Genomic DNA, 26,664 nt, shown 5'->3' on the forward strand with positions numbered 1-26,664 from the left:
GCTAATCTGTATCCATATGTATATCTATAGTTACATGTATGTGCACATCTACGTATCTATCTATATCTATATGTATATGCACATCTATGATCTATATCCATCTATATCCAATCTATATCCATATCTATCTGAGCATTATTCACAGCCTCTGCTTCTCAGCTTCTGCGCACCCTGTGTGCTGTTCCCAGCATGCCCGCTCTGACCTGTGCAACACCCTGTCTTGCAGATGGAGTGCCGTTCAGCTGGTGGGTCGGGCGGTCTGGTGAGAGGCACCCTTCCTGGACAGGTGCCCCCGCTGGAGCTCAGCAGTGTGGATGCGGCCTGGACCAGAGTTGCCTGGACGTGGGACACTTGTGCAGCTGTGGCTTTGACACGGATGGATGGTAATGGGGGTCAGGATCTTCCTGCAGGCATGCAGGACACACATTAATGGGTGCATACTTTTCCCTCCAGGGAAAAGGCAGGGGGAAATTCAAAATGAAGGAGGGCTCCCTAATGACTGTGATTGTTTGTAACTGAAAATTGCCAGTTCCAGTGCTTTAGGGCCATTACTGAGGTTTGTCGCAGCACATGCCACATCATCAAGTCCCTATATTCTCAGCATTCTGTTAAAAAAGACTGAAATATAATATGGAGCTTTGAGATTTAGAAAGCATTTCTGAAATGTGTGGGATACAGGTTTCAGGAGAGAGGGGGGAGGTAGGGACATGCATTTTCACAGACTGTCTTCATTCTCCCATCTCCCAAGGATGTTTCGTCACCAGCTCCCCTATTACTTCCAACAAAAGTACAGAAAAGGAAATTTGTATTTACCGAGGATGTATTTAATCCTCACGACAAGCGATAATTCCTTATAGTTTTCTCATTTTTGCATCTTAAGTTTGAGGAATGTGTATCACAGAGATGTTAAATAATTTTCCCAAGTTGCCACACATCTATTAAGCAGCCAGTCCAGCATTTGAGCTTCAGTAGAGCTGGACAGGTGGACAGGAGTCTGTCTTACTGCACCACACCAAGTTACTCGTGTAAGTACAGTTGTGTCTGTAGGTCCTGTGCCCCTAACGTCTACTTTTCCCTTGTCCTCAGCTGACATACCTCCATCTCACTGTATTGATTATGAAAATATGCACAGAACATTTCCGCCTCCACTTCTGTTTTAACTAAACCGAAGGCATTCTTGGGTTGGCTTTGTAATCATTCCCGCATCATCAAATTCTGCTCCGTTGTGATTAAGAATTCCTATCTCCTACTGCACTCAACCCAGTTGAAATTTATTTTAAGTAATTTTCCTTCACTGTTTGGATTGATAACAGCAGATACTCTCCCAAATGAAATTTAAGTTGAGTTAAAACCTCAGGTCAGTGGGGAAGCATCTGGCCCCATCAGGTTCTATCAGAATGCACAGGGCCAGTTACCACGAAGCAGGGTGCCTCACCCCCAAAACTCACGGTGGTGAGAGCAGGCCAAGGGGACTGGTGGCGGAGGGACCTCCCCACTCCTTAGGCCTGCAGGGACCTCGGCCTGAGCATCATGGACACCTGGACATCAGATAGAACTCATGCTTCAGATGGAGCCTGTATCTTCCTCAAAACACTGTATCCCTCCAGACCTACTCCTTGTGAAATAGGGGCTCAGTCTTACTTAGCTGTGTGGATGAATTTAGAACTTTGAGGAGAAGGGGTGATCATGCATAACAGCTTCACAATCTGGGAGATGTGTGTGGAAGGTCAATGGTTTTGTGCCCTGGAAAACACTCAAAATCCTCTGTAACCAGTGGCTGAGAGTCACTCTTTCTTTTCCCTTATTTTAAATTCTTTAATTCCTCTTCACTTTGCATAGCATTAACCTTCATGGCTTTGTAGGCTTGCATAGAAACACCTTACTGTAGTTGTGCAGGAGAGGAACTGAGGAGGGAAGGAGAATGTACAGCCTGAGTGGGCAGGGGAGGTTTCTCCCGATTACCTGCCACGCTCGTTCCCTTTTTGACCGAATTATTGATGCTTGCTCACTGTTTGCCTTCTCCTTCCCATAATAACCACGGCCTCAGTGTCTCCCCTTCCCAGGGAACAAGGGGGCAGGGCCGGGACTAGAGCCGCACACGAGGGGGCGTGGTGGGGGGCACTGCACCCCTTAGAGGTGGAGAATCAGACCATCCTGTCCGAACTTCTACACGCTCCCCTCCAGGACCTTCACCCCGTCTTCTCCTCCTCTCCGATTCCGGCGTCTCCCTCCTCTGACCTGCCCACTGGCTCGCTGACCTTTGAACCCCCATATGCTGACATGGCTTCATCAGCTGGGCTGCACTCAGGAGCTCCCCAAACTGCCCTTTCCCTCGGCCAGTGCCGTCACCCCTCCGTCAGCACAGGGACTCCGCGCCTCACAGCCCTGCTCCCCTGGAGCCAGGAAAAGCCCGTGAGCTGCGGCTCCCTGGGCAGGCCGCCTCCGTTAGGGCACCTGTGCGGCTCCTGCCTTTAGTTTCAGATACAAAGTTATGTTCAACCAACCTATCAAGGTTCAAAATAAATGATCTGAGCTTCCCTTTGTAAGGATACCGACCTCACCCAGGGCAAAATGCAGGTGCGATCGGGCTGTTCCTTCTGCCATGCTCATGAAGGAACAGGGGCTGAGATTCTGGTTTAATTCTTATGGATTTCAACATTGTCTCAGGACGTGACATAGATGGGCATGAATGACTCTGGGAAAAAGTGTCACAGAAGCCACTGTAGGTGCTATTCCTCCGGCCTTTGCTCACTGATTCTGTGCCAGTCAGGGGGTCTGCTGCACAGAGTCTAGGGCACAAATCCTGCCCTTGAGGAACACACAGAGTGGACAGGAAGCTCATCGGCGTGATTAATCTGGCAATTGAAATAAGCACAGATGTGCCCAGACCTGGGGTGGATATGAGCTGGTGTAGTTAGATTTCACGGAAACTGGTAGGTCGGCTTGGAAGGACCAGAAGATGTAGCTAGTGGCTGAGCAGTGCCGGTAGGGGGGCCGCCACATGCTGGGACAGGGACAGGTGGCACATCACAGAAACCACTCCTTCCCCTAAACACAAGTGTGTTGGTGTGGTTCTTGCAGTGTTTGTGCGGGGAACCTACAGGGATGAGGCAGGGACTAGAGTACAGTTAGAACCGGACCATGAGGCTCCTCGGACATGAAGGGACCGGTCAGCTCTGTCTGTGGTGAGGACTGGGGACACAGAACATAGTCTCAGACGTGATACTGGCAGAGCCTTGTGGAAATGCATTCGGTGCATCTGTTCAACTCTGTGATTTTCAGCCGAAGGGAGAAGTTCAAAGGCTGCCACAGGTGGAATATAGTTGCTCACGCTTCTCGGGGATCTTCCACCCGTGTTCTCGGCTCACATGTGGTCAAGCTGGCTTCCCACGTATTCCCAGCGTTTCAGGCAATTAACACTGGTGTTCTGGACTCCTAAGAAACCGCAAATACGCATTTACCTTGTAAAATTCCCTCAAGTTTCTGCGCTTGGTAAAGTAAATCATAAAATGGGTTTGGGCCAGCATAGCATCTAGCAGACAGCAGTTTAATATATAATTAAATACATTTAATAATGTATGTATATTATATATATTATACCTCCTAGATCATATTGTCACTTAAACATTCCCTGCCATTTACTGAAGTGTTCTTAGTCTTTCTTATACTGTATCTCATGTCTTCAGACCAACAATCCTCGAGGTTGGTCTTATTATTTCCTTTCCCCAGAAGAGGAGACTGAGGCTCTTAGAGGGTAAGTGGCTTGAAGTGACACGACTTCAGTGGCAGACGCAGATTGTAGCAGAGCGCAAGGTGGCTCCCACTGGGGGCATCGGAGGGGCTGCTCGGGCGGGGGTGCAATCAGGGCACCCTGGGAGGTGGCCGGATCCCTGCTCTCAGGGGCTCCCGACTCACACCCTGGCCTCACGCACCTCCTGGCACCACGTCAGTCTGCTAGAGACGGCCGGCTTCCAGCCTCCGGTCACTGGTAAGAGATTATTCTGTTCTGGTGAACCTGCACCTGAGGTCATTGCTACCATACATCAGGGGGACCCAAGAGACTGAGGAAAAGGAGCCACAGGTGTGGTCAGAGTCCCGCGGCTCAGCGGGAGGAGGTGGGTGGAGGGATTGAAAAAGTAGGTGTGCGCACCAAAGACCCTTCCGAGGGTGCAGGGAAGCCTCAGCCCAACATGCGGCCCAGGTGTTCTGCAGACTGACTTCTGGGGTTTCCATCCCAGCCAAAGAAATAAACAGGAAGAAAAAGAAAAAGGAATGAGAAACTTGTAATGAATAACAATTGTGCAGTTAGCAATTGTTGGCAAAGGAACTTGTCTTGAAGGAATGATCCGACCTAAGGGAGCCCAGCCCCCCAGCTGGCTGTTTCCGGCGTCCTGCTCCAGACCCACAGACTCCTGAGAGTCAGATAGAAAGCCGGTGGCAGCTCCAGCCTGGGGACCGCACAGGGCAGTGCGGGGCTGTGTGGCAGGTGGAAAACCAGCCACCCAGACATAGGGATGCAAGTGGGATGCAGGGACGGTGGAGGCGGCAGATTGGAGGAGGCAGGGGGGTGGTGCAAAGGTGCTTCTTGGTGGTGACCCATCTGAAGGAGTTTTCTTATCCACGTAACTGGGTAGAAAATAAAGCAAAGTTCTCCAACTTTACCCTAAGTTTAAGCGGGACTTCTGTTGTAGATCGATTGCTCCCAGCCGTCTGTGAGGAGTGAGAAATGCTGACTCTGCTCCAAGGGTTACCTTTTCTCTTTGGTAAATACATGTCTGACCTAGTCCCAGGCCCTTGGCCTACGCAAGGCCCTCCACCTCTTTCCCGTGAGATTTGAGGCAATCGCCTTTAGTAGGAGGATGGTGGATACACCCAAGGGTTTAGGGCTTTGCTCTTTTTAAACATAGGCTGTTCTTCGATCTTGCAGATCTCCTTCCCTCAAAGCCTCCCCTTCTGAGATTCCCAGACATGGTGCAGAGAGGATGCCTCTTCTTGTTAGTGTCTCAGGATGGGGCTGGGGTCTGGGATCCCAAGAGAAAGGCAAGGATCACTTCAGGGCACCAAGGCTCTATGTCTTATCACACATAATACAGAGCAGCCTGCACTGGTTGAACTGTATTATTCATGAATCTGTTGATGAGCTATTTCATGCTTATTGAGTTCTGGAAGTGCCTTTGCTCCAAGCCAGAAGTTATGAAGGATTTACTGGGTTTGACTCCTCCAGCCCCCGAATCCCCACAGGCACCAGCAGTACAAGCAGAATGAGTACCCTGTGTCGGAGAGAAGGATGCTTGGCACATAGTGGGTCCTTGGGCATTATCTGCTGAGCGACTGAATGACAGCATGAGCAGAGGGGACATTCCTGCCTGCCCATGCTCTCTGCCCGGCCACAGCCATATATGCCCAACACTCGCCAGCTATAGTCTGCTCTTTTATTCACAGACTCGTCACTTAAAGCGTATATCCTGGGGCATCTTGCTCCTGACTTGTACACCAATGACCCCATAGCTGGGTTCCACATTGTTTTCAGGTAGAATGTTTTGAGGTGTGTCCAGCTGGAGAGAACAGAAAGCATCACCGCTCAAGAAAGGAAGGAACAATACAAAAATGGGCAAAAGAACCTGTGGCCAGAGGTTGAGAATTCACGTCCACCACATCACATCTTTATCATACAGAATTTCAGATGCAGTGAAACAGCTGACAGTTTGCCAAGGGTGCCAGTAAGGAGTGTTTTTTGTTTGTTTTCTTATTCCATGATGCCACCATTCTAGCATAGATTGGGACAATGCCCGCAATAAACAGTTTGTTCCAGAAAACAAAATATGACTATGAAATACTCCTCTTGTGCTTATAGGAAACAATTGAAGATTAGACTGAGCCTCCCATCAGTTAGCTGTCAAGCTGTACAAATATCTCTAAATTGTCTGTGGAATCACATTACATGGGTATTTGCAGAACTGTAAGTATCAGAAATAGATCAACTCAAAGTTAATATCAAGATCAAGAGTTTGCATTTAGATAGTTTATTTTATACAATGTTTTGATTTGGACTTTTAAAGAACCTGAGATAATATAATTCCACTTAAAAACGCCATGCCTTTGGCCTCTGTTTTAATCTGCCCCATTTATGTCCAAGTGCCCAGCATTGCTCACCTAGCAGTAACGTTTGCTCAGATCCAAATCAGATGAACCTCTAAACTCTTTTGTCCACTCTGGAAGTTTCCTTCCGTTTTCAGCCTGGCCAACTAAATTTTGGTGTCTATATTGAATGATGTATAAGGGTAATACTTTTCCTGATTTTTTTAATTTTAGGGTTTTTTAATTACAAAATAAGTATATTCTATTATATCCTTATTGTAAAAAGTTCAAATATTTCAGAAGTATTTAAACAAAAAAGTAGAAATTCCTCCTTCACCAGTACTTGGAATTCCCTTACTTCTACACCCCACGTGTGACACCTTGACCTAGAGAGAGTGGTTGGCACGTAGGCTGTTTCCACATACAAATATCTTCCTATGTGTATTCCGTATTTGCTGATATGTAGGTTTGTTCACTTTTTACTAAATGCAAGATCATATTAAACATATTATTCTGCAACTTGCCTTTTCCACGTAAATGGTGTCTTGGAGAGCTTTTACTTGGCATCATCAAATAAGCATGAAAATGAGTCCATCCTGCCCACTGTAGTGTCTGCAGAGCATTCCCTAGTGTGGTTATGACTTATTCTGCCAGTCCTGTATGGCATTCTACTTGTGGATGAATTTTCATGATTAGAGAAAATATTGTAATGAAAACTTGAGTCTTGCTTTATATTTTATTCAACTTTGAAAATTGTTATTCATATTGTATACCTTCCTAGTATAGAACTGTAAAATCATCCATCTTTCTGTTTTGATAGTAGGGGCCACATTGCTGAAGGGACTTGGACTTGACACAGCCCCCAAGGGAACCAGTTCCGGACTGGCTTTCCTGACTCTGTGGTGTGAAACGGTCCCCTCCTTAGGGGGGGGCCTTGCTGAAGGGACATGCAGGGCACACTAGAGTCAGAACTCAGCCACCAGGGACACATCAGTGACGGCCTCTTCTCCTTTTGCTCTGAACTTGCCGGGGCCCTCGGCCAGACGAGGACAGCGCCGACAGGCCCCTGGGAATGCTGCTCCTCCTTGGCCATTCCCACCGTGCCTCATGCTCCCGAGGGCCGTCAGCACTCTAGCTAAGTGGACACACAAGCCCCTGTGTCTCTGCGCTGTGTTTCAAAGTGTACAGACTTGATCATTAAGACAAAAGAAATGGAGGAAGAGGAGGAGAAGAAATGGTTCTGTCTCTTTGACAAGTCGATCTTGTAGGATTTTAGTGAAAATAGTGTATGCATGTGTAACCAAACACAACTCTGGCTACTTCTGAGGCAGCACCCACATTTTCTGGATGTGAAATGCAGTTTACCCCTAAGTAATATTTAGTTATGTAATGGGATGATCAAATCCTGGACTTGTCACTTATGAAGCATTCAGCCTCTTTGGGTTCAAGTTTCTATTTTACTACAAAAAAGGATATCCGTCTCTGGGAATTACGGGCTGAGTTAGCAGTAACTTGTGCAGCTCACAGATGTGTCATGCATTTAGATCCCAGAATTTGTTAGTCATCATTTTTATTATCATTTTCTCTATTTTTATAGCATCCTAAATAAACTGCAAGAGGCAACATTGCCTTACAAAAGGTAATTTAAGAAAAGTACACACATACATATATGTATATATAACCAAATAAATAAGATAATTAGCACACCAGAGCAATCTATCATTCAGCCATCAAACTCTAGATGAAATAAGAAAAGAACTATGACAGCACCTCTCCCCCAAATGGGGCCCCCCTCTGAGAGCTTCCCAGTAAAATCTACCATGTAATGGGGGGGCCTGCCCACAATAGAAGTAAACCGAGTGACTGTTGGTAAACGTGTAAGGGAAGAGTTTGTGGGTGCTCAGAACTCCCATCAAGGTGACCCACATGCAGCCACAGGGAAGGCAGGGTGGAAAATGATTGCAAATTAGTGAACTGAAACCTAATCGATTGAGTTGCATCTTGTGTAGAGAGAGCGTGTGAAAGGAATGGGGATGGTCAGCCCGGACCCCAGAGGACAGATCAAGGACCGGGGCCTGCTGTCCCAGCACCACCTGGGGAAGGTGCAGACTGGATGTGGGGACAGCAGCGTGCACACAGGAGGAGCAGCTCCCTGCAGGAGTGGGGCCCCGAGAACAGGAGCACGTGGTTCCCGCAAGGGCTTTGCGCCCAAACACAGGCCCTGGGGCTGCTCTCCTTGCCGCAGATGCGCCCTGGGAAGTTTTGTCACCTCTCTGAACCTCATTTCCTCTCTTGTGCAAGGCAGGCAATGACTGTGACACCAGCCTAGGCTGTTCTGAGGATTGCCTGAGCATGTATAGAACTGCCGTTATGCTCCCATGGCCGTGGAAGGAAAGGGGCGCCCCCAGGCTCTGCTCCAGGAGTGTGGGGGCGGGGCTCGGCTCAGCCCCAAAGCCAAGGGCAGTTCTCAGAAGCTCCAAACTGGAGCACTGCCTCTAACCTGCCGATCATTTCCTTTAGAAAGAACTCCTCTCTGTGAAAGGCAGTTGTGGTTTTAAACAGCCTCTTTTTTGCCCAGTCCTGTGCCCTCTGCCCTCAGCAAGACCCCGGCATGTTCCCAAGGCGCGAAGTCTGTGAAGTGTTCGCTCTTGAGGAGGCGCATTCAAACAAAGGGAAGTGGAACAAGTTAACATGTGGAGAGTCCAACCTACAGCTGACGACTCCAGCCTGTCAGGAGGCGCCTCCGTAACATGGCACATTTTCTTACAGCTAAACCCCACTGCCACCACCCTCCCTCCAAACAACTGAGCCACCAGTGCCCTGAAGAGTCGGAGTCCTGCCTGTCACTCACAGACTGAGTTAAATACAGTCTTATTCTTAACATGACCTTAAGAACGAACGTGCATATGCAAAGTCCCCCTGATGCCTCGGCCACCTGTGGGCTGCACGGCCTTCACCTGCATTATGCTGGCTTGTGGGGTGCGGTTCCCACCACACTTTTTTGAAAAGAAATTCAAATCCATTGCCAAGATTTAAAAGTGGAGAATTTTGCATTAATGTTCCATCTGGCCCACTGGTCTCACATTCGTAAACAGCACAGTTATCTATTGCTAAAGGATATCACTTGCTCCTTCCGACAGAATACCTCCTTGCTAGCACTCTCCCCTGTCTCCTCTTTCAGTCGCCCTCTTTCCCCCGGCACTGAAGCTGTGTGTCAGGTTCCATTTATCACCTAACACAGAGCTGGCTTTACTCATTTTTATTCGTTGCCTGGCCCCATATGCATTTCAGTCCGTATCTGTTTCTATTGTATTAAATAACTTTAAAGAGCAGATTTTTTTCTTTCTTTTTTCAGATAAAAAATACTTTTGGTAATGTCCCTTGCATTATCAAACTAAATATGAAGGCTTTTTTTCTCATTACTTGGAAAAGATATTTGTTCCTAGAGTGCTGTTTGTATATTCCAACTTTGACACAAGGGCATCTAACTGATAGACAAGAGTGTGTAAGAGACGCAGGAGTCACCATTGATGGACACGCTTCAGAATCCACTGGTTTCACCTGGGAAGTGGAAAATGGAGAGAAATAAAATCCTGTAGCAATACAGAATTTCTTCAAGAGAGAATATTGGTCTGGTCTTTATTCTACTTCAGCAACTCAGAATTTGCTTTGAAATCTCTGAGAAGATACTGGAAAATGAAGACTCAAATTTTGTTCTGTGTCTATGTGACACTCATAGATGTACTTTAAAATGGAAACTAAAGTCTTATTTCAGATCCTTTAAATGACCTCTTAATTCAAGCACTCAAATTTCAGATGATAGTACATTTATTTACATTTTTGGTTAATAGACCTATAGGGGTATATGTGCAGGTGAATATTTGATCTATTTATAACCAAGATGATTGCTAAGTTTTTTTCCCCCAAATCTCATGAGCTGGATGCCAAATCTTAACATTTAATTTCCCACCATGCTCCATATAGTATGTAATCTGTAATACAGAGCCATAGCTGGGCTCCTGGAAAGATGGAAAACCTGCCTGAGGCTGCACAGCGGGTCCGGGGCACAGATGAGAACGAAGAGGAACGTTCCCGCTACCATCTCCGAACAGTTACCGCAGTTCAGACGCCAGGCTAGGTGGCTGTGTCCTCTCATTTAATCCTCTCTCTAACTCTGTCCTATAGACAATATCTCCACTCTCAAACAGGGGACACTGGGGAATCTCAGAAATAAAGTAATTTGCCCAAGCTAGGAGCTGGGGACCAACAATACAGAAAAATCTCTGTGCTTCTATAATTGTCCTTAAAACACTTCATCACACTACTTGGTTCTTGCCATTAATAATTTGGGACAGTATTTTCCTCGCCTCTAAATGCAGGCTTGTAAACAATCTGTAAATGATCATGAAATACAGTGTCGATTTTGAGTGTTTTTGAGCATTTTATTGACATCCTGGTGGCTGTAGAGAGTCAATAACAATCTGCTCTTTTTTGCTCTTGTCATAAAATCATTACCTCGTGCACTGTTCCCTGTGCAGGGGGCGTGGAGCTGGTCTCCCAGGTCCCCTGTGCAGGCAGGGTGCCCTGTCCTGTGCCTGATTGAGGCTCTGGGGGCGGGAGGACATGCATGTCGTTCTCAGACCACCTCATCTAGTTCAGCTAAGCTCAGATGAACGTGTGTTCCCAGAACTCGTGTTAATTCAGGCATAGAAGAGATATCGAGCATGTGACCAGGTGTTACCTGGAATCTCTGAGCCTCGGTTTCCTCATTTTTGAATGGAAGCAAAGGCACCCACCGCATAGGGGTGTTGTGTGGGAAAAAATATATACTTATCCTCAGTGTATTTCTGTCTCAAAATAGTTATTCCTTCAACCCCAGTTTCTTACCTACCTTCTGTTCCTCAGATTAAACAGTGTACCATGACTCCCAAAACACAAGTTAGAGGGAAAGAGCAATAGCTTGACCTTGTTCATTTTTAACTTTTCTTGCCAAAGGGTGACTCATCAGTTCCTTATTTGCATAACTAACACAAACAGAGCTTGCGTTCTTAACTACCAAGATCTCTAGAACAGAACAAAAGGAGAGACTACCAACCCTTAACTCTAAAGACTTGCTCTTTCCTAGAGTTAAAAGGTGATAAGAAACACCCTAGGCTGATGAAAGCCTGTTGGCAGGGGCCCGAAAAGCCCTTGGAGGGATTTTGAGTGGGATTCATGAAGCCGCTTTCAAGGCAGTTATAGAGATCTCTGGTCTCTGTGGAAAGGCAGGCGGTGGACACTGGCCGCCAGCCCTGCCCGGGCCGGGTGGGGGTCGCTCCTAGCTTCCCCGGGAAGCCCAAGCTCTGAATGTCTGCATCTCTGGACAGACTTGGGAATGCTGCAGAATCTCCGTGACTTTGGAAGCCGTCCGTGGGTCTTCTGGTAGGCATCCCAGCCCTCCACACACACTCCTGAGACGAGAGGCCCTCTGTCACTGCCTATCTGCCGCAGTACACCTCAATCGCTTTTGAAAAGATGAGTCTTGGTAAAGAGTCCTTACATTACTCACCTGTTCTCTGTTTTCTGAACTTTATGTTTTGCAGGACAAACGATACTGGCTTGCTTTCCTTCAGAGACCACTTGCCCGTCACTCAGATAGTTATCACTGGTACCAACAGATCAGACTCAGAAGCTGCCTGGAGAATCGGTCCCTTGCGTTGCTATGGTGACCGTGAGTACCAAAGTGAAAGAAGCTTTTTGTCTGCACTGCATAAGCACAAGCTGTTTTTATCACCCCATCCCTTTTCCCTGCAGAGTCCTCTAGTCTTGAAATCTACCCGCATGCCCAGTGTCTTGCTGTGCCCCATTGTGCCACAGTGAACCGTGCTGAATGACGTTTTCATCCGCAGGACACTTCTGGAACGCGGTATCGTTTTCTACAGAAGCCTCTTACCTCCACTTCCCTACCTTCCATGCAGAAATGAGTGTTGATATTTCCTTCTTTTTTAAAACCACGGCTTTATCTGGAGTTTTCCTAGAAAACCTCGGCATTAAAGACTTCATCCGACTTGAAATAAGCTGTAAGTGCCCTCATTTATGAATTTTATGTAACTGGCAAACATTGCATATAACTTCTCTCTGCCATCAACAACTAGTGCCTATTTGGGCTGGCAAATGAATCTCCCTGGACATCTGTGGAATTAGAATGGTAATTTCTGGCTCCGCTAATGCTTTCTGTGTTATTATTTCCCATCAGTATTTAGTTAGCCATTCTGTTTTCAAACTAGTGTATTGGCAAATTCCTGTAGACACTTATTTCAGCCTCCTTTATCTGAGCCGTCAGTATTTTCTATCTGTGACTTTGAGTGTCCACATCACAGAACTTTTCCATTACAATTTCCATGGATTCTATTCTGTGATGCATTCAATTCATATTTTGGGTCGACTTCTTTATGGAATTTGCTTTGAAAGTCATTTCCTGACTTATTTCTCACTACCAGGGCCAAGTAACTACCCAGTCAGAATCCCCATAGTTTGTCCCCAACTTCACCTGAGCAGTGTTGTCTCTAATGAATTTGATGCCAGGACTTGAATCATTTTTAACATCCTATCGCTCTATGCAAGTTATACTAAGGAATAATCATCAAGTTAAATGAAAAATAATAGAAATACACATGGTGAAACATTCTATTATTTAACTTTTATATGTAATCATGCCAATAAAAAAATGTTAGTACATAAAAACAAAGACAGTATAATAAAATACTTTTTAATTACATTAACTGATTTTTTTACAGAGGGAGAAACATTTTACCTACATATTGATTTGTTCAAGTAGCAGTTACAGCATTTTAATTTCTGTTCCTTAGTCTTCACTTCTGCAATTTGTGAATAATTTTATCAAAATTGACTTTCCTCTCATGTTCATGTTCAAAAGAGAGTATAATCAGGTTTGTCAATCTGTTCTTACTAGGATATTATTATTAAGTTTAAATCAGTTTGTTAATTTTAAATTTAAAATAACTTTTCACTTTATGCACCAGGTACATAAATTTTAGGAAAGATTTTAAACATAAGGATGATTTTGGTAGAGATTCATAGAAATTCCATTTTATAATAAATTATAGAAATTGCAACACTTTCCATGAATATTTTTCAGTATTAATCTGGCTACTTTCAAATGTCCCTGCAATAAAAAACAAACAAAACCCAAATATTGTCAATGTAAAATTCATCGTAAATTATTATTCTTTTAGCTAAAACTTCATAGAGTTCCTGAGGGTGTAGAAGTGCGTGAGCTCTTTGGGAGCAGTTTGTGCCCACGACCCCTGTGGTGCTATACATCCAGCCATTTCAACAGTAGATGAAACAATGATAGCACAGTAAATTGTAACAATGAAAAATCAGACTTGAGTTTTTACTCTTTAAAACAAACATATGAGTCTGCATATTCTGGTGTATATGGAGTTCTCTGTATTAACTTCCCTCTTCAATAGAATATATATTAAGTGACAAGCAATAAAATGTACTATTTGTAGCTTATAAATACATTATTAAAATTAATACCAACATCAGCATTTGTTAGAATCAGACCAACAAAGGTTTTTGTGATGGAGGAAATGTTTTATTACTGACATTGTTTAGAATTACTGGTACATGGTCATAATAACAAACAGATCTACTCTGTGTTGCCTTGTTTCCAGTTCTCTGCATACACTGTACCCCTTATTTCTTACACACAGGGTGGATGCCCCCAGCATCTTGCCCTCATTATATCCATGACCATAAAGCTTCCTGCTCACCGTTAGGGATTTAATTTATTGAATGTTTACTATAGTTTGACTAAGGCGATTGGCCATATTACAATAATGATGTGACTGCGTGAAATACCCTTGAAGCGTAAGTAATGTCTTAGCAGGAGAAACTCGGAAATTTGAGAGCTCCATAAAAAGACCCAAGTGCTGGCTGGGGGAGATGGCTGAGGCGTTTGTACCAGTCTCTTGCTAATCACCAAGGGGCTAAGTGTTTCTTTTGCTGCTACAGGACAATACATACAAGGAAGGAGATCTCTTTAATTGGGAGTTTTAACCTCCTTTTACTCCAACCATTTAGAGAATTAATGGGAGGAAGTTCTTGTGGCTTTCGTGTGGAGTAAGATCCCTCATACCTAACTTGGCAGGGCTCTGAAAATGTGGTGCTGAGTACCAACCATTTCCTAACACGGATATAATAAACTCAATGTAAATTTAATAAAAATCAAGCCCCAAGGCCTTTTGATTCATTACAGCAGCCACAAATGTCATGGCATATTATCACAAGGTAATGAGTGATGATTTAGTGTTAATTACATTTCAATGTCCAATTTGTTTTTGTACTTTCTGGTACAACATTTTGTCCTTCGGTTGTACAAAAATGTTTGAAATGCAGGTGGTATTGAATGTGATGAAAATTTAAAATCTATTGATAAAATTGTTTGATATACACTTTTTCACCAGATCAGAAAACATATGCTTTCAAAATAGGAAGAGTTTATGTAAAAATTTTTTAAATATAAAGGCTCATATTTTCCAAAGTATTTTATTTTGTTATTATTATTTAAAAGAAAAAAAAACTTAGAGGGGAGTTCGCATTTCATATTAACTGCCACACTTTTCGTATTCCTTTCCTGCAGATGGAATTTTTACCCTGAAGGGTTCATAGTGAGATACCTGTACAAATTAGCTACTTAGAAAGGAAATAGCCTTTAAACAGATGTAGGTCAGGCTAGATTTTACTCCCATCCCCAAGAAGTGTTCCTCTATAACTCTCTGAGCAGAATCTTCCAAAATTGATATATCCAAATTGTTGGACAGGGAAAAGGAATTTTCACAAAATTTTCAAACTAGTTTCTTCTGGGTCATTTCCAACTAAGACATTTCAATTTTCTAGCCTTGAGATGAGCCCACATTCTATGAAAAGCAAGATGTTTCACTATGTCCTCAAGTCATAGCAGATGTGTTTCAAACGATACTGAGAAATAAAATAGTCATTTTGACAATTATTTCACAATGGCTGTGACATAGAAGTAGATATTTAGGAGTGGATGACAGGGGACAGAAGGAAATGGCTGTTGAGAGTCAGGATGGCCTTGGAAAGAGCCTATTACTTACAACCCACTGTGGATTCAAATTTCTGTCCCTCTAATTCTAATTGTTAGCAAATTCTTCATCCCTTCAGTGCTTATTTATGCAGAATGGACAGTCAGATGTATTTGGCTGCAATTAAAAGAAAACTTTCGGATTGATAGACTGAAGGATGGGAATTCACTCATTCTATGGCATGTGACTAAATACAAAATTGGTGCAACACTTCATTTCTGGTTGGATTCAGCAGTTTAATGTTTCTAATTAATTTTTCTCCTTGCTCTGACTCCTGAATATCTACTTCGGTCTAACACTAGCTCTCCCTCAAAACAGCTGTGTTTCGGCTGGTGAAAAAAAAATCAGCTCTTTGGCAGCTGTCCCAGCAATAGACCAATGCCTCTGGCCATGAAAGTAAAGATTACAGTTTTTCTCTGCTAGGGTCCACGCTTACACCTGGTGAGGGAGAGGGGCAGCTTTCCTTAGAGCCTGTAGGAGGGGAAAATAATCTTCCATCCAAATTCTTGGCTGAGATACTGTAATAAAATGCAGATTAACAAGAATAAAAGAAACAAGTTTATTAACACATAGAACTCGTGTATACATGGGAGATACACAGATGAAAGTGAGTAACTCGAAGAGATGGTGTAGAACTCCAGCTTAGATAGCATCTTCAACAAAGAATAATACATTTATGGAGAAGTAATAGGAAAAAGGAAAGCAGTTTGGGTTTCCAATATCAGAGATAAAAGCTAGTTACCAAGATTCCATATGTAGATTCCTCCGTGCCATTTCCAGGCCGACACGGTCGAGCTGTCTCCAGGTGATTAACTTCTGCCTTCTTCACAGACAGCAGGAGAGGGATGTCTCTGGAAGTGTATGTCCTGCTGTTAGACAAATAAGGGGAGCGGAGGGGAGGGCAGGGGGCTTTCCTTGTCTCTGCATCTTCTCAATTGCCTTCAGGCAAAATTATCCTTATGCTAAAGTGACGTATATTGGGGTAGCATATTCTGCTAGCCATATATATATATGTATAAGGAAGGTATATGACATAGAGATTGAGAACAGAGTTCTCATTTTCAGTGGTAATCATATCAAGAATATTACCAAATGTGATGTTAACATGCAGTATAATCCTCAGATCCTCATAGAATAGTAGACATAATACTAATAATAACATTTATACTAAATTATTGAGTGTTTACTCTGAGTAGACACTGTACTAAATGCTTTACATTCATAATTTCATTTCATTTTCAAACAATCCTATCTACAATCATCAAGGTGTTATACTCTGGTTTTCATTGTCAACTCATAGTCCAATATGCAAATGACAGCATGAGCCCAGGGAGGGAAAGCAATACACCCAGAGTCACACAGCTAGTAAAACTGAGGATGCAGAACTCGAACTGCCTCTCTGTTCCTTAGAGTAACCCCCACCTGCTTTGCAAAACTACCTTAAGAACCAAGAAAGTTAGAACTTAAAATAGAATTATTTCCCTCCATGTTTCAAGGTATAGAACATTCAGGAAGTCCTTGAGATTTTTAAGCAGAAGTATGTCTGCTTTTCATCTGGAGATGGGAACCACAGCCGCCATCAGACCCTTGAAGAGTCCATGTATCCAAAACGCTTAATGATATTTCACTTAGTTCTTACTTCTCATTTGACTGACAAATACTGGGAAGTCAGAGGGGTTAAGTGACTGCACTAAGGCCTTGCAACTGTCTTATTCCATAAGTGGTTTCTGAGATGTTTCACATGCCGGATATCAGGTAGGTAGGAGTTAGGGACATAGAGATGGAGTCAAATTTCAAGGAAGGAAGAACATTATTTGGAGCCTGTCCTTAGAAGGCTCCTTCACAGCTCCCAGAAATATGTGGAAGATGCTATGCTGTGGTCATGGCAATTTCCTCTACCTAACACACCCCTTCTTTGTCAGTCTTCTCAAAAGTGCACCATGAGCCCATTTTCTCCTCCATCTCTGCATTCTCGGTGCCTGTCACAGGGCCTGGCTCGTCAAAAGCCCACTGAAAGGCTAAGGTGCCCTCAGCTGTGTCTTGAGTCCTGAAGGAGTAAAGAGTGAGAGAAGATATTTTCCAGACAGTTGGGGGAAGGAAAGGCCAGAGGGTAGATTTACAAAAGAGCTGATTCTGCCACAGCACAGAGTTCAGCTTCCCCACCCAGGGCCCTTGGGTTGCGTCCATCCCGCTAGCAAATGGGAGCTAGCTTATATTTGTCCCACCCACAAAGTCACTAGTCAAGCTGGACATAGTATCCATTTACTTAACATTTTTTTTCAGTCAGTTGTTTCTAATCTCCTGAAATTATATATCCTAGGTTTTACTGCCCAGAGAGGTTGCATACATTTTGGGGATGAAAGTTCTGTCATAAAAAAAGTGGATAAATGGTGAGCTCCAGAGACACAGCACCTGGGCTGGAGCAACTTAGCAGCTGTCTGTGACTCACTTCCTCTGTGAAATAGCACCTGTCTCAGAAGATTGTAGTAGACTTAAGTGACTTGAATCGTGAAACATTCCTAGCAGAGTGCTAGCTTGTTTCAAGCACTCAATAAACATTAGTTTATCTTTGCATCTCACTAATTCTCCCCAGTCTTAGGAAGAATGGGTTGAGCAAAGTAGGTCTTTAATAGTGACTTGAATAAAGTTAAATAGTAATAATTTTAAAATATTTTCCAAGGAACCTGTATCTTGGTATAAAACTAAAAATAATTCTAAATAAAATTGCAAAATTGCATTTAGTATGTGCAGTGTAACATTTCAATGAATGAACCTTTGATATGATGAGTGCTTCCTGTGTACGAGGCCTGGTGCTGGTTCTGGGTGCCCAGTAGGTGAGGTGTCCTCTAGAGTTTACAGACTAGCTGGGCAGACAGACCATAAACAGATCATTGTGCAACAGGGGGGTAATGTTTGAGCAGAGATGAGCACAGACAGGAGACCTAGCGTGGAGGTGGGGGTGGCAGGGGGCCGTGGGCACAGTGGGGCAGAAAGCCCTCCGCAAAGACGTGCTGTCTGCAGAGAACGTGACATCTACAAGACCAGCCTTGCAGAGAGGCTTTTGGCAAAACCTTTAGCTTCCCTCCCCTCCATTTCTCACTGACCTTTGCCTGTGTTCAACAGAGAGAAGTAAATTTAGGTTCCAGTCATCCTCACGAAAGTGTTTATTTGATCTCAAGATGTGCAGGGCTGCAACATGGCATCAGTGACCTGGATAAGAAACAGGAAGTGGCTCAAAGAGCCAACCTCACTCTTATGTAATCTTTTAATTGCTGAGCTCAATTCATTCTTTGTATTCTGTTTCCTTTAGTGAGTGGGTTTATGAGCCAAGGCCAGTGTACCTGGGCTGGTGAACTGTGCCACCACGGCGACAGTAACACCCACTGCCACTCGTTGAGAACATCCTGTGCACCAGGCACAGTTCCAAGAACTTCCTCAGGATTAATTCATAAACAACCTGACAGATAGGCACTGTTTTATTTCCATTTCACAAATGAGAAAACTGAGCGGTGGCAAGATAGAAAACTTGCCTTAGGTCATGGTGACCCCAGAGTCTGTGTTTTCACACCCCATTTTTATTTAGGGCCTCTGCCTGATCGTCTCTCCTGTGTGTCAGGCCTCATGTTTGCTGGAATGTAAGACAATTCAAGCTCTCAGTTACTTAAAATTTCACATCTGAACATCTGAGGGCCTCCTTATACTGAGGATGGCTTTGTGTTAGGGTTTATTTAGGCTGAGTTGGGAGGGGATGTCCAGGGTGATGTTTGGCCTCTGGTGTCACTGATAATTCAGACCTGGCAGGTGACAACTTTGTCAGGGAGATGCATCCTGACTGGGGGCCAAGGGGCGGGGCCGCCGCAAGAGCTGAGAGGGAGGGGACGGCCCAGCGTGCGGAGGTCCACGTCCTGAAAGGGGGCTGCCATCTCCTCAGACCCAGTTTCAAGTTCACCTCTTACATCCTTCAGGTTTGGAAGACTCTTAGCTAATAATGGTAAATACAGGAAGATATACTAAATAGAGGAAAATGGTGAAAAATTCTACTTTTCAAGTTGTATTCTACTTACTATGTGGAACACGAGCGAATTGTGGATACATCTCTCAATTTTCGTTTTCTCACTCACAAAATGAGAATAAACATGAGGCCTTTCTCCCAGGATCATTCTGAAGAGTAAAATGAGAGAATCCATGTCAGTGCTCAGTACAGTGATCGGCAGAGTTCACAGTACCTACGTGCTGCCACGTGTCTCGGTCTTAATGGCCACATCACCACCACCACCACCACCTTCACCATCAACACCACTATCACCACCACCACCCTCACCACCACCACCTTCACCACCACCACCTTCACCAACATCACCTTCACCACCACCACCTTCACCACCATCTTCACCAACACCACCTTCACCACCACCACATTCAACATCACCTACACCACCACCACTATCATCACCACCACCTTCACCAAAACCTTCACCATCAACACCACTATCACCACCACCACCTTCACCACCACCATCTTCACCAACACCACCTTCACCACCCCCACCTTCACCACCATCATCACCACCACCACCTTCACTACCACCTACGCCACCAGCGTCTTCACCACCACCACCTTCACCACTACCATCACCACCACCACCATCTTCACCACCACCACCACCTTCATAACCACCTTCATTTCAACACCACCACGACCTTCAACAATACCACCTACACCACCACCACCTTCACCATCACCACCACCACCACCATTATCCCCACTACCACCATCATCTCCACCATAGGTATCCTTGCCCCTGACTGGCTGACCCTGGGTTGTAGGATATGCAGATCTTTTAACAGCAGAAAGACTCGTAGCAGTAGCCCAGCATCAGGGTGGGATGGGGCCTGTGTGAGGCCCAGGCACTGCCCTTGTGCTTACATCTCCTCACAAAGCACTTCAACCTTCTGCGTCTCCTTAAGTAAAATAGAATACCAAGGTCACTGGAGCAGCATGAAGGCTGTGTCACATGTGTTAGTGGAACATCACAGAAGAGAACACTGGGCTTGCACAGCATGAGTCTTCTCCCCGCAGGAGGTGAGCTGCCCAGCTAACCCAGTATCTACGTACATCGAGGAGGGCACATTTGAAGCTAGAATAAACCCCAAAACCCAGAACCTTGGCCCGATGCATGTTGACCAGATGGTCATCAGTGACCCTGGTTCCCATCCTATTTCCTGTATTCAAAATGGTACCAGCTGGGCCAAGGAAAGAGCTTGGGGCTTGGCATTTGGGAGTTCTTACTACTGATGGCGATTTCAGCCGCAGGCCTCTGAGCACAGTGGCTGAATCACAGTGGTGCGCACCCGTCGTCAGGACTCGCTTGTGCCCTAAATGCACTGACAACGCCTTCATCTCTACCATCTCCCTTCCTGGTTTCAGCTCCTTCTGAGATCATGTTTGCCATCGATGTGGGGACTGGCCCCGTAGAGCTCGTAGCCCAGTCTCCTGCTCTTCTGAATGACAACCAGTGGCACTACGTCCGGGCCGAGAGGAACCTCAAGGAGACCTCACTGCAGGTGGACAGCCTCCCGAGGGTCTCCAGGGAGACTTCAGATGAAGGCCATTTCCAGTTGCAGCTGAACAGCCAGTTGTTTGTAGGTAGGGGACGTCTGAAGGCATCCTTTGTGCTAAAAACCCCGAGACCACTGGGGGGCCAGGCTCAAAGAAAATTGGTTCTATTTTAGGTCTGGGAAATGATTCAAATGTGTCATAAAGCATTTATGATTATAAATTTAAGTTTATAATTTCTTTCTGAATTCATTAGCAATAACAATACAAGATTATAAGCCACTCTTTAGCAAATTCTGAGGTGGTCTCAGACCCTTCCTGTATCTTTTTTCCTTGTACATATTAACTTTAGATGTCCAGAGACCCCTATTATTTGTCATTCTTATAAATCAAAATCTACTCTTAGAAAATGGGTACATCAGCTATTTATACCTTAGCAGGTATCAGCTCTAAGTCACTGGGCCACCCTCCTGACCCCTGCCCCTGATAATCACTGCTAACAATGGAATGAAATATAGCAGGTCAAAGGCATTTCAGCCGTAAGGAAAATGGTGGGGAAACGGCCTATTACTTCTTAAACAAGGGGCCTCTGTGATACTCCCTGAAATCATCACGTAGGTGGTGCCTGCGCTGCACCGAAAGCAGCCCAGGTCCCTGAGCAGACAGCACTCCCCTGCTCTTTTCCTCCGTGAGACTCAGAACCAGGCTGTAGACGAGCGGTTTATCAGAAGTGGCTGCCGCTGTTGGTAGTGGGCCTGGGACGGCTCAGCCATCACCACTGAGCCATTTGTCGGTTCATTCATTCATTCATTCATTCATCCATTCCACCTCTTGTCACTGAGCACCTGAACACAGGATGGGCCCCTTGTTGGACAGGGGACATTGAAAGATGAATTGTGCAGTGACACTACTTTTCAAAGAACTCACAGTTTTGTGAGTGTGTGTGTGTCCATGTGTATGTCTGTGCATGAGACAGACAAACAGAGAGGGAAAGAGAGAATTTAGCCACATTAGTCCAGGTGAGAAAGGTCAGCCTCATAGCCATAATTCAGAAAGGTTTTTTTTAAAGTAAGCTGGGCAGGGCTTGAAAAGAGTTGAAGTACAAAACAGATCTGTGAATATTAGGACTGTTGTAATATCAGAGCCAAGAGGCTCTTATTAGAACTTGAAGTTCTGATGCTTGAACAGTGATAAAATAAGTTCCAAAATTTGCCAGTTGACCCAGATTTAATTTCCTTTCCTTATTTATTTTCACAACACTCACACTCCATAGCTTTACTGGATTAGTGACGTGCCATCAGCAGTCAGTGGCTGCTTCCTACTTGTGTCCTTTAAATTTGGGTTTGTGCAACTTCTGACTCAGAAAAGTACCCCCTGGAACCATGCCAACTAAAGGAAAGAAGTCACAGAATATGTCATATTCTCTCTTTTCAACAGAAATCATATTTCTGTCTTTATCTGTTCTTCTACATATCTAGCAGAAGCTAAGATATAAATGATCAAAAGCATTTTTATGATTACAAGGCATTTACTTAATTAACAACTTACACAAGTGACATGATTTACTCTTAAAATATTTTTTTAAATTTATATTGCCGTTTTAATTCTATTTAAACATCATCAAGATTTAATGTCTTTTTTGATGGAATCAATTCAAGTAGTTTGCAATTTTCATAAATCATAATCATGCCAAAGTTTATCTTCAGGCAGCATTTATGAATCTTTCTAGCTGAAAGGTATGTATAAAAATGGAATAATTTTTATCCTTTCATGCAAATTTCATGTAGCTATGAAGTTATCATATAGGCTGAATATGTGGTGAACTCTGTACAAGTCAAGAGGGAAAAGAGAGCTGTATTTCAGGGCAGGTTTCCATATCCAGACATTTCGGAACACTGATCACAAATGCAGCGGGCCGTGAGAGCGCGTCAGGGGGCCTGGGGGGGCCCCAGGGGCTGCAGCCAGGGTTGGCTGTGGCAAGAACACCAGCTTCTCCTGTAGCTCCCGCCGTAGGTTCCATCTCAGCTGTTACTCGCTTGATTGACTTTGTATTTATGTATGTGAAGAAGAAAAAAAATTGCTATTGCAGGTAATTTTTGCCTGTTGGTTTAAATTTTGTTGTTCAGTGTTCAAAGATATGCCCATTTAGAAATGTCACGCAGCCAAAAAGCTGAACTCCCAATATTTTCACTTTGCATAATCTAATGCCCTCTCCCCCAAATAAAAAACAAAACACACACACACAAAAAAAAAAACTCAAGAAACTCTATTTGGCTATAGCAGCTAAAGTGAAAATTTACATTCCCTGTCATTCAGAAATGTAGAGACACCGGGTATTTATATTTGGTGGTCAGGAAAAGATATCATTGGTATGGACTTCTTTCCTGGGATAGACTGAATGTGGCAGCTGTTACATATTAATTTGCATATGTCCATCTGGACACCTTTAGCCACTGAAAGATCTGTCAATCAAAGCAGTGTCACTCAGCCTTGTGATCACTGGCCTGGCTTCTGGGCCCTTGAGTGCTTCCTGGGTGTCAGGAATGAGTGGGATTTTATAGGAGAGAATGTGCCTCTCAGCACTGCCCCTGTCACTGGGATGTGACAAGTTGAAGTGTTTATACATGAGTCAGTGCATGTTGGATTCCCAGAATCACTCCTGCACCTTCAGGCCTCCATCCCCAGGCGGGTAAGGGACATGTGCAGCCGTCCATCTCACTGGCCACTTTTCCTTAACAGAGTAGGAAAAACTTTGTAACACAGAGCTTCCGAAATGCATGCTGCAAGCTTCACGTTGTCTCCTCTCTGAAATGCTTGGTTTGGCCCCAGCACTTTGCTGTTTGCTACGAATGTGCCAGTCCATAGGAGAATGAGCAAGAGAAATCCAAGAACCAGCACCCATTGCCAGAAGTGAAATGAAGGGACCTGGGTGTGTGTGACCAGGTTAACTGCCAAGAAGCCATGGGACCTTGCTAGGAAAACTGCTAACCTAAGTGACCTCATGGTCTTTATCTGCAGAGTAAAAATGAAGAGTAGTAACTGATCGTGCATGACTTAAGGATCTCCTATCTCCAGGTGTATATTAGGAATGACAATCACCCTTATCTACATGCCCATGTGAATGTAACAGCAAGGAAAATGTCTCATTCTCCCCAGATCTGACATCACATCTTTACAAATGTGCTACAATTACAGAGGGCACATTTTGCAAAGAGGTGGGACCGTGAGTCTCATTTTTGTGTTACTGTACTTCTTTTTCTCTTCTTTTGTCTTGATTTCTGAAGTCCCATAATGGTTAAATAAGACTAATTGCCCTGATTAGTTTGAGAAATTGGGGAGAGACCTCTCAATGCTAGAAGGCAAGTTCCATGGGGCTTTGATTTGTGCCTCATACCAAGTACCCAGAGGAGCACCCGGTAGTCACTCAATAGCTGCTCTGCAATGAAGAAAACAGTGCAGGCCACCTGGTTCCTCATGGATTGTTCTTCCACAGCACCAATGCTCCACAAAATCCGATTGCTACAGATTAGAAGTGTTTTGAAAGAACATTAGTTCTGTTTGATTTTGAGAGAAGTAAATGATTAAATCATCCCTTTTGCAAAATGGTATCTCTTCTTGAGCAGGTTGAGAATTGAATATATTTACCCAATCTCAACAGTCCATTTAGTGTTTTCTGCCTCATAATATTCCAGAAACTTTCTTTTGAAGTCTTTATCGGCTACCTCTTCTGTTTTAGCTGAAGCTCAGTGCACCATATTCCCAGTCCACATGGGATTGATAATGAGCAACTGAAGGAAAATGCAGTTTTCTTGTTGTTATTTATTTATTTATTGCTTGCCTTGGCAAAACCTACCATGAATCATACTGTCTTTTTTTAAAGGAAGATGCCATATGGCACTGAATTTTCCTGCATCGCAGGGACATGGACCACGCAGATCCTCAGCATCAGAGGCAGCCATTCCAGCTCCTCTGGCCAGTCACCCGAATTTATAACTCAGGAAAGAAATAGAAAATTAGAACAGAACTATTTATGTATAGCTGGAGTGACAATTATAAAAAGAAATTCAAGCCAGATCTTTTTGGACAATAAAACAGCGCTCTGTGGGTGCTCAAGGACCCAGTCTGAGGAGTGGGAAGTTGCACCTTTTCCAAGGGCAAGAGGCCCTTGCGCCCATGTGGCCAGGACAAGTGGGATCAACTCCAGGCTGGAAAGCAGAGCACCCAAGGGGCAGGGCGATGCCGGGAGCTTACCTGAAGCCCGCCGCACCTGCCTCCATTTCCCCAGGGGTTCAGGACAGAGCCACCAGGGGGATTCAGGGAGGAGCTGAGAAAGCTCTTGAGCAGAGGGACGGGGGAGAAGGCATATGATGAAAATTCTCGGCCAAGCGTGACTGGCAGATTGGCACTCTGCTCTCGTTTTGTCACCACGTTCCTCTGATCCAGGGGACAGGGATTTGGCTGCAGAGCCTCTTGGGGAGGGAAGGTGGGTCGTAGAAGAGGAGAGAAGCGCTACGTTAATTCAGCTCCCTGCTTCTTGGTCCACATCTCAGGCTGAAGGGTCAGGGGCTGCCTTGGTGTATGGAGGCTTGGGAACCTGTGACAGGCGGTGGGATTGCTGCCCGGGGTCCCTCTCCAGACAGACTTGTCACCCTGCTGCTGGGAGTCTGTGGGAGGCTCTCTGCCCCCCTGGATGGAGCAGAGCCTCACAGCCAGACCCTCCCCAGGGTCGCATGCAGTGCCAGCAGACCCCAGGGCATGCGGGCCGGCATTTGGGCCCAGCTCAGGTAGTGGTCCTGGCTCCCAAGCTCCCATGGGCTGCGCAGCTGTGGTCTAGCCTGTGCCCAGCTCACCCTCCTCTCTCGCCCTCTTCCCCCCTCCAAGCTCAGGGCGCATTCCCAAGGCTCCCCTCCAAACCTCCTGCCCTTGAACTCCATCCCATAGCCTGCTTTCTGGGGAACACAACCTGAGGCCAAATCAGGTGGGTTGTTTTACAACATACACACGTGCACACACACACACACACACACATTTTTTTAAATCAAAGTAACTTTCTTAAATGAAATTTCTTCTTCCTCCTTCCTGAGGAAAGGCCATAGAAGAATGCCTCCTCTTCTCCCACCTTGTCCTCCAGGACCCTCTGTAAAGTCAGTAGGTTCCTTGGGGTTGGGTCTGCCCTGCTCGGCTCAGCCCCTTCCGGGGGTCCTCCCCCACTGACTGGGATGGGAGCCCCAGACTGGCAGACCATGTTCCTTGAGGATACAGCCTTTTGCTCGTTCAGATGAGCTGTGTTTCCGCAGGGGTGTTGTTCCCCAGCCCAGCCCTCCGCCCTTGAGAGGAGACCCATCGTGCTGGATGGTGACCCCCTGATCATGCCTCTTGGCCCTCCACTGGTTTCCTAGTGGGCACACACAGCCTCCCGTTGTAGGTTCTCTGGTGTATTTAGTGTTCAATAAATGTCCAGTCAGTTAATGAAAGTGATCAGATGCAGAGCTCCAAGCACTGGCCCTTCCCTTACCAGATAATTCATAGTCCAAGTCATGTCCATTACCTTTTCTGGGCCTCAGATTTTCCATCTGCCCTTGGGCTTCATACTCAGCGCCTCCCAAATCAGCTGAAAGTTGACTGTGGCCAAGGACGTTTCTCCTCCCAGCTGGAATTTCCTATGAGGGGTCATTAGAGCGGAGTTGCAAGCAAAAGGCCCTTTCAAATGGGAAATTGTGTTTCTAGCTTGGTGGGGTAACGAAGCACTCCCTCCCCTAGAAATCTGTGATATTTGACATTCACAAACACAGTCACCTGCTGCAATAGCTCTCGGGGGAGGCATCCCGCCCCACCCTGGACGCTGTCCCTTTGCACAAGTCAGAGGAGCGGCCCCCACGGCGGCGCGTCGGATGCGGGAGGTGCCGCAGCCGC

General features: G+C 45.1%; 1 protein-coding gene across 5 annotated transcripts in view; it reads left to right on the forward strand.

Moving 5' to 3' along the window:
- The window catches only part of CNTNAP5 (contactin associated protein family member 5), a 628,981-nt gene that overhangs the window by 501,876 nt on the left and 100,441 nt on the right, over positions 1-26,664 (forward strand). For 3 of the 5 annotated variants that reach the window (XM_036884000.2, XM_036884004.2, XM_057505427.1), the window contains 5 exons: positions 227-383; positions 7,676-7,717; positions 11,661-11,788; positions 11,967-12,137; positions 20,623-20,841. In XM_036884000.2, the coding sequence (XP_036739895.2) occupies positions 227-383; positions 7,676-7,717; positions 11,661-11,788; positions 11,967-12,137; positions 20,623-20,841 (717 nt within the window). The remainder of the gene's footprint in view (positions 1-226; positions 384-7,675; positions 7,718-11,660; positions 11,789-11,966; positions 12,138-20,622; positions 20,842-26,664) is intronic. The other 2 variants (XM_036884003.2, XM_036884001.2) reach the window with 2 other exon arrangements.

The sequence above is a fragment of the Manis pentadactyla genome, chromosome 8 (assembly GCF_030020395.1).
Source record: "Manis pentadactyla isolate mManPen7 chromosome 8, mManPen7.hap1, whole genome shotgun sequence".
NCBI classification, from domain to species: domain Eukaryota; kingdom Metazoa; phylum Chordata; class Mammalia; order Pholidota; family Manidae; genus Manis; species Manis pentadactyla.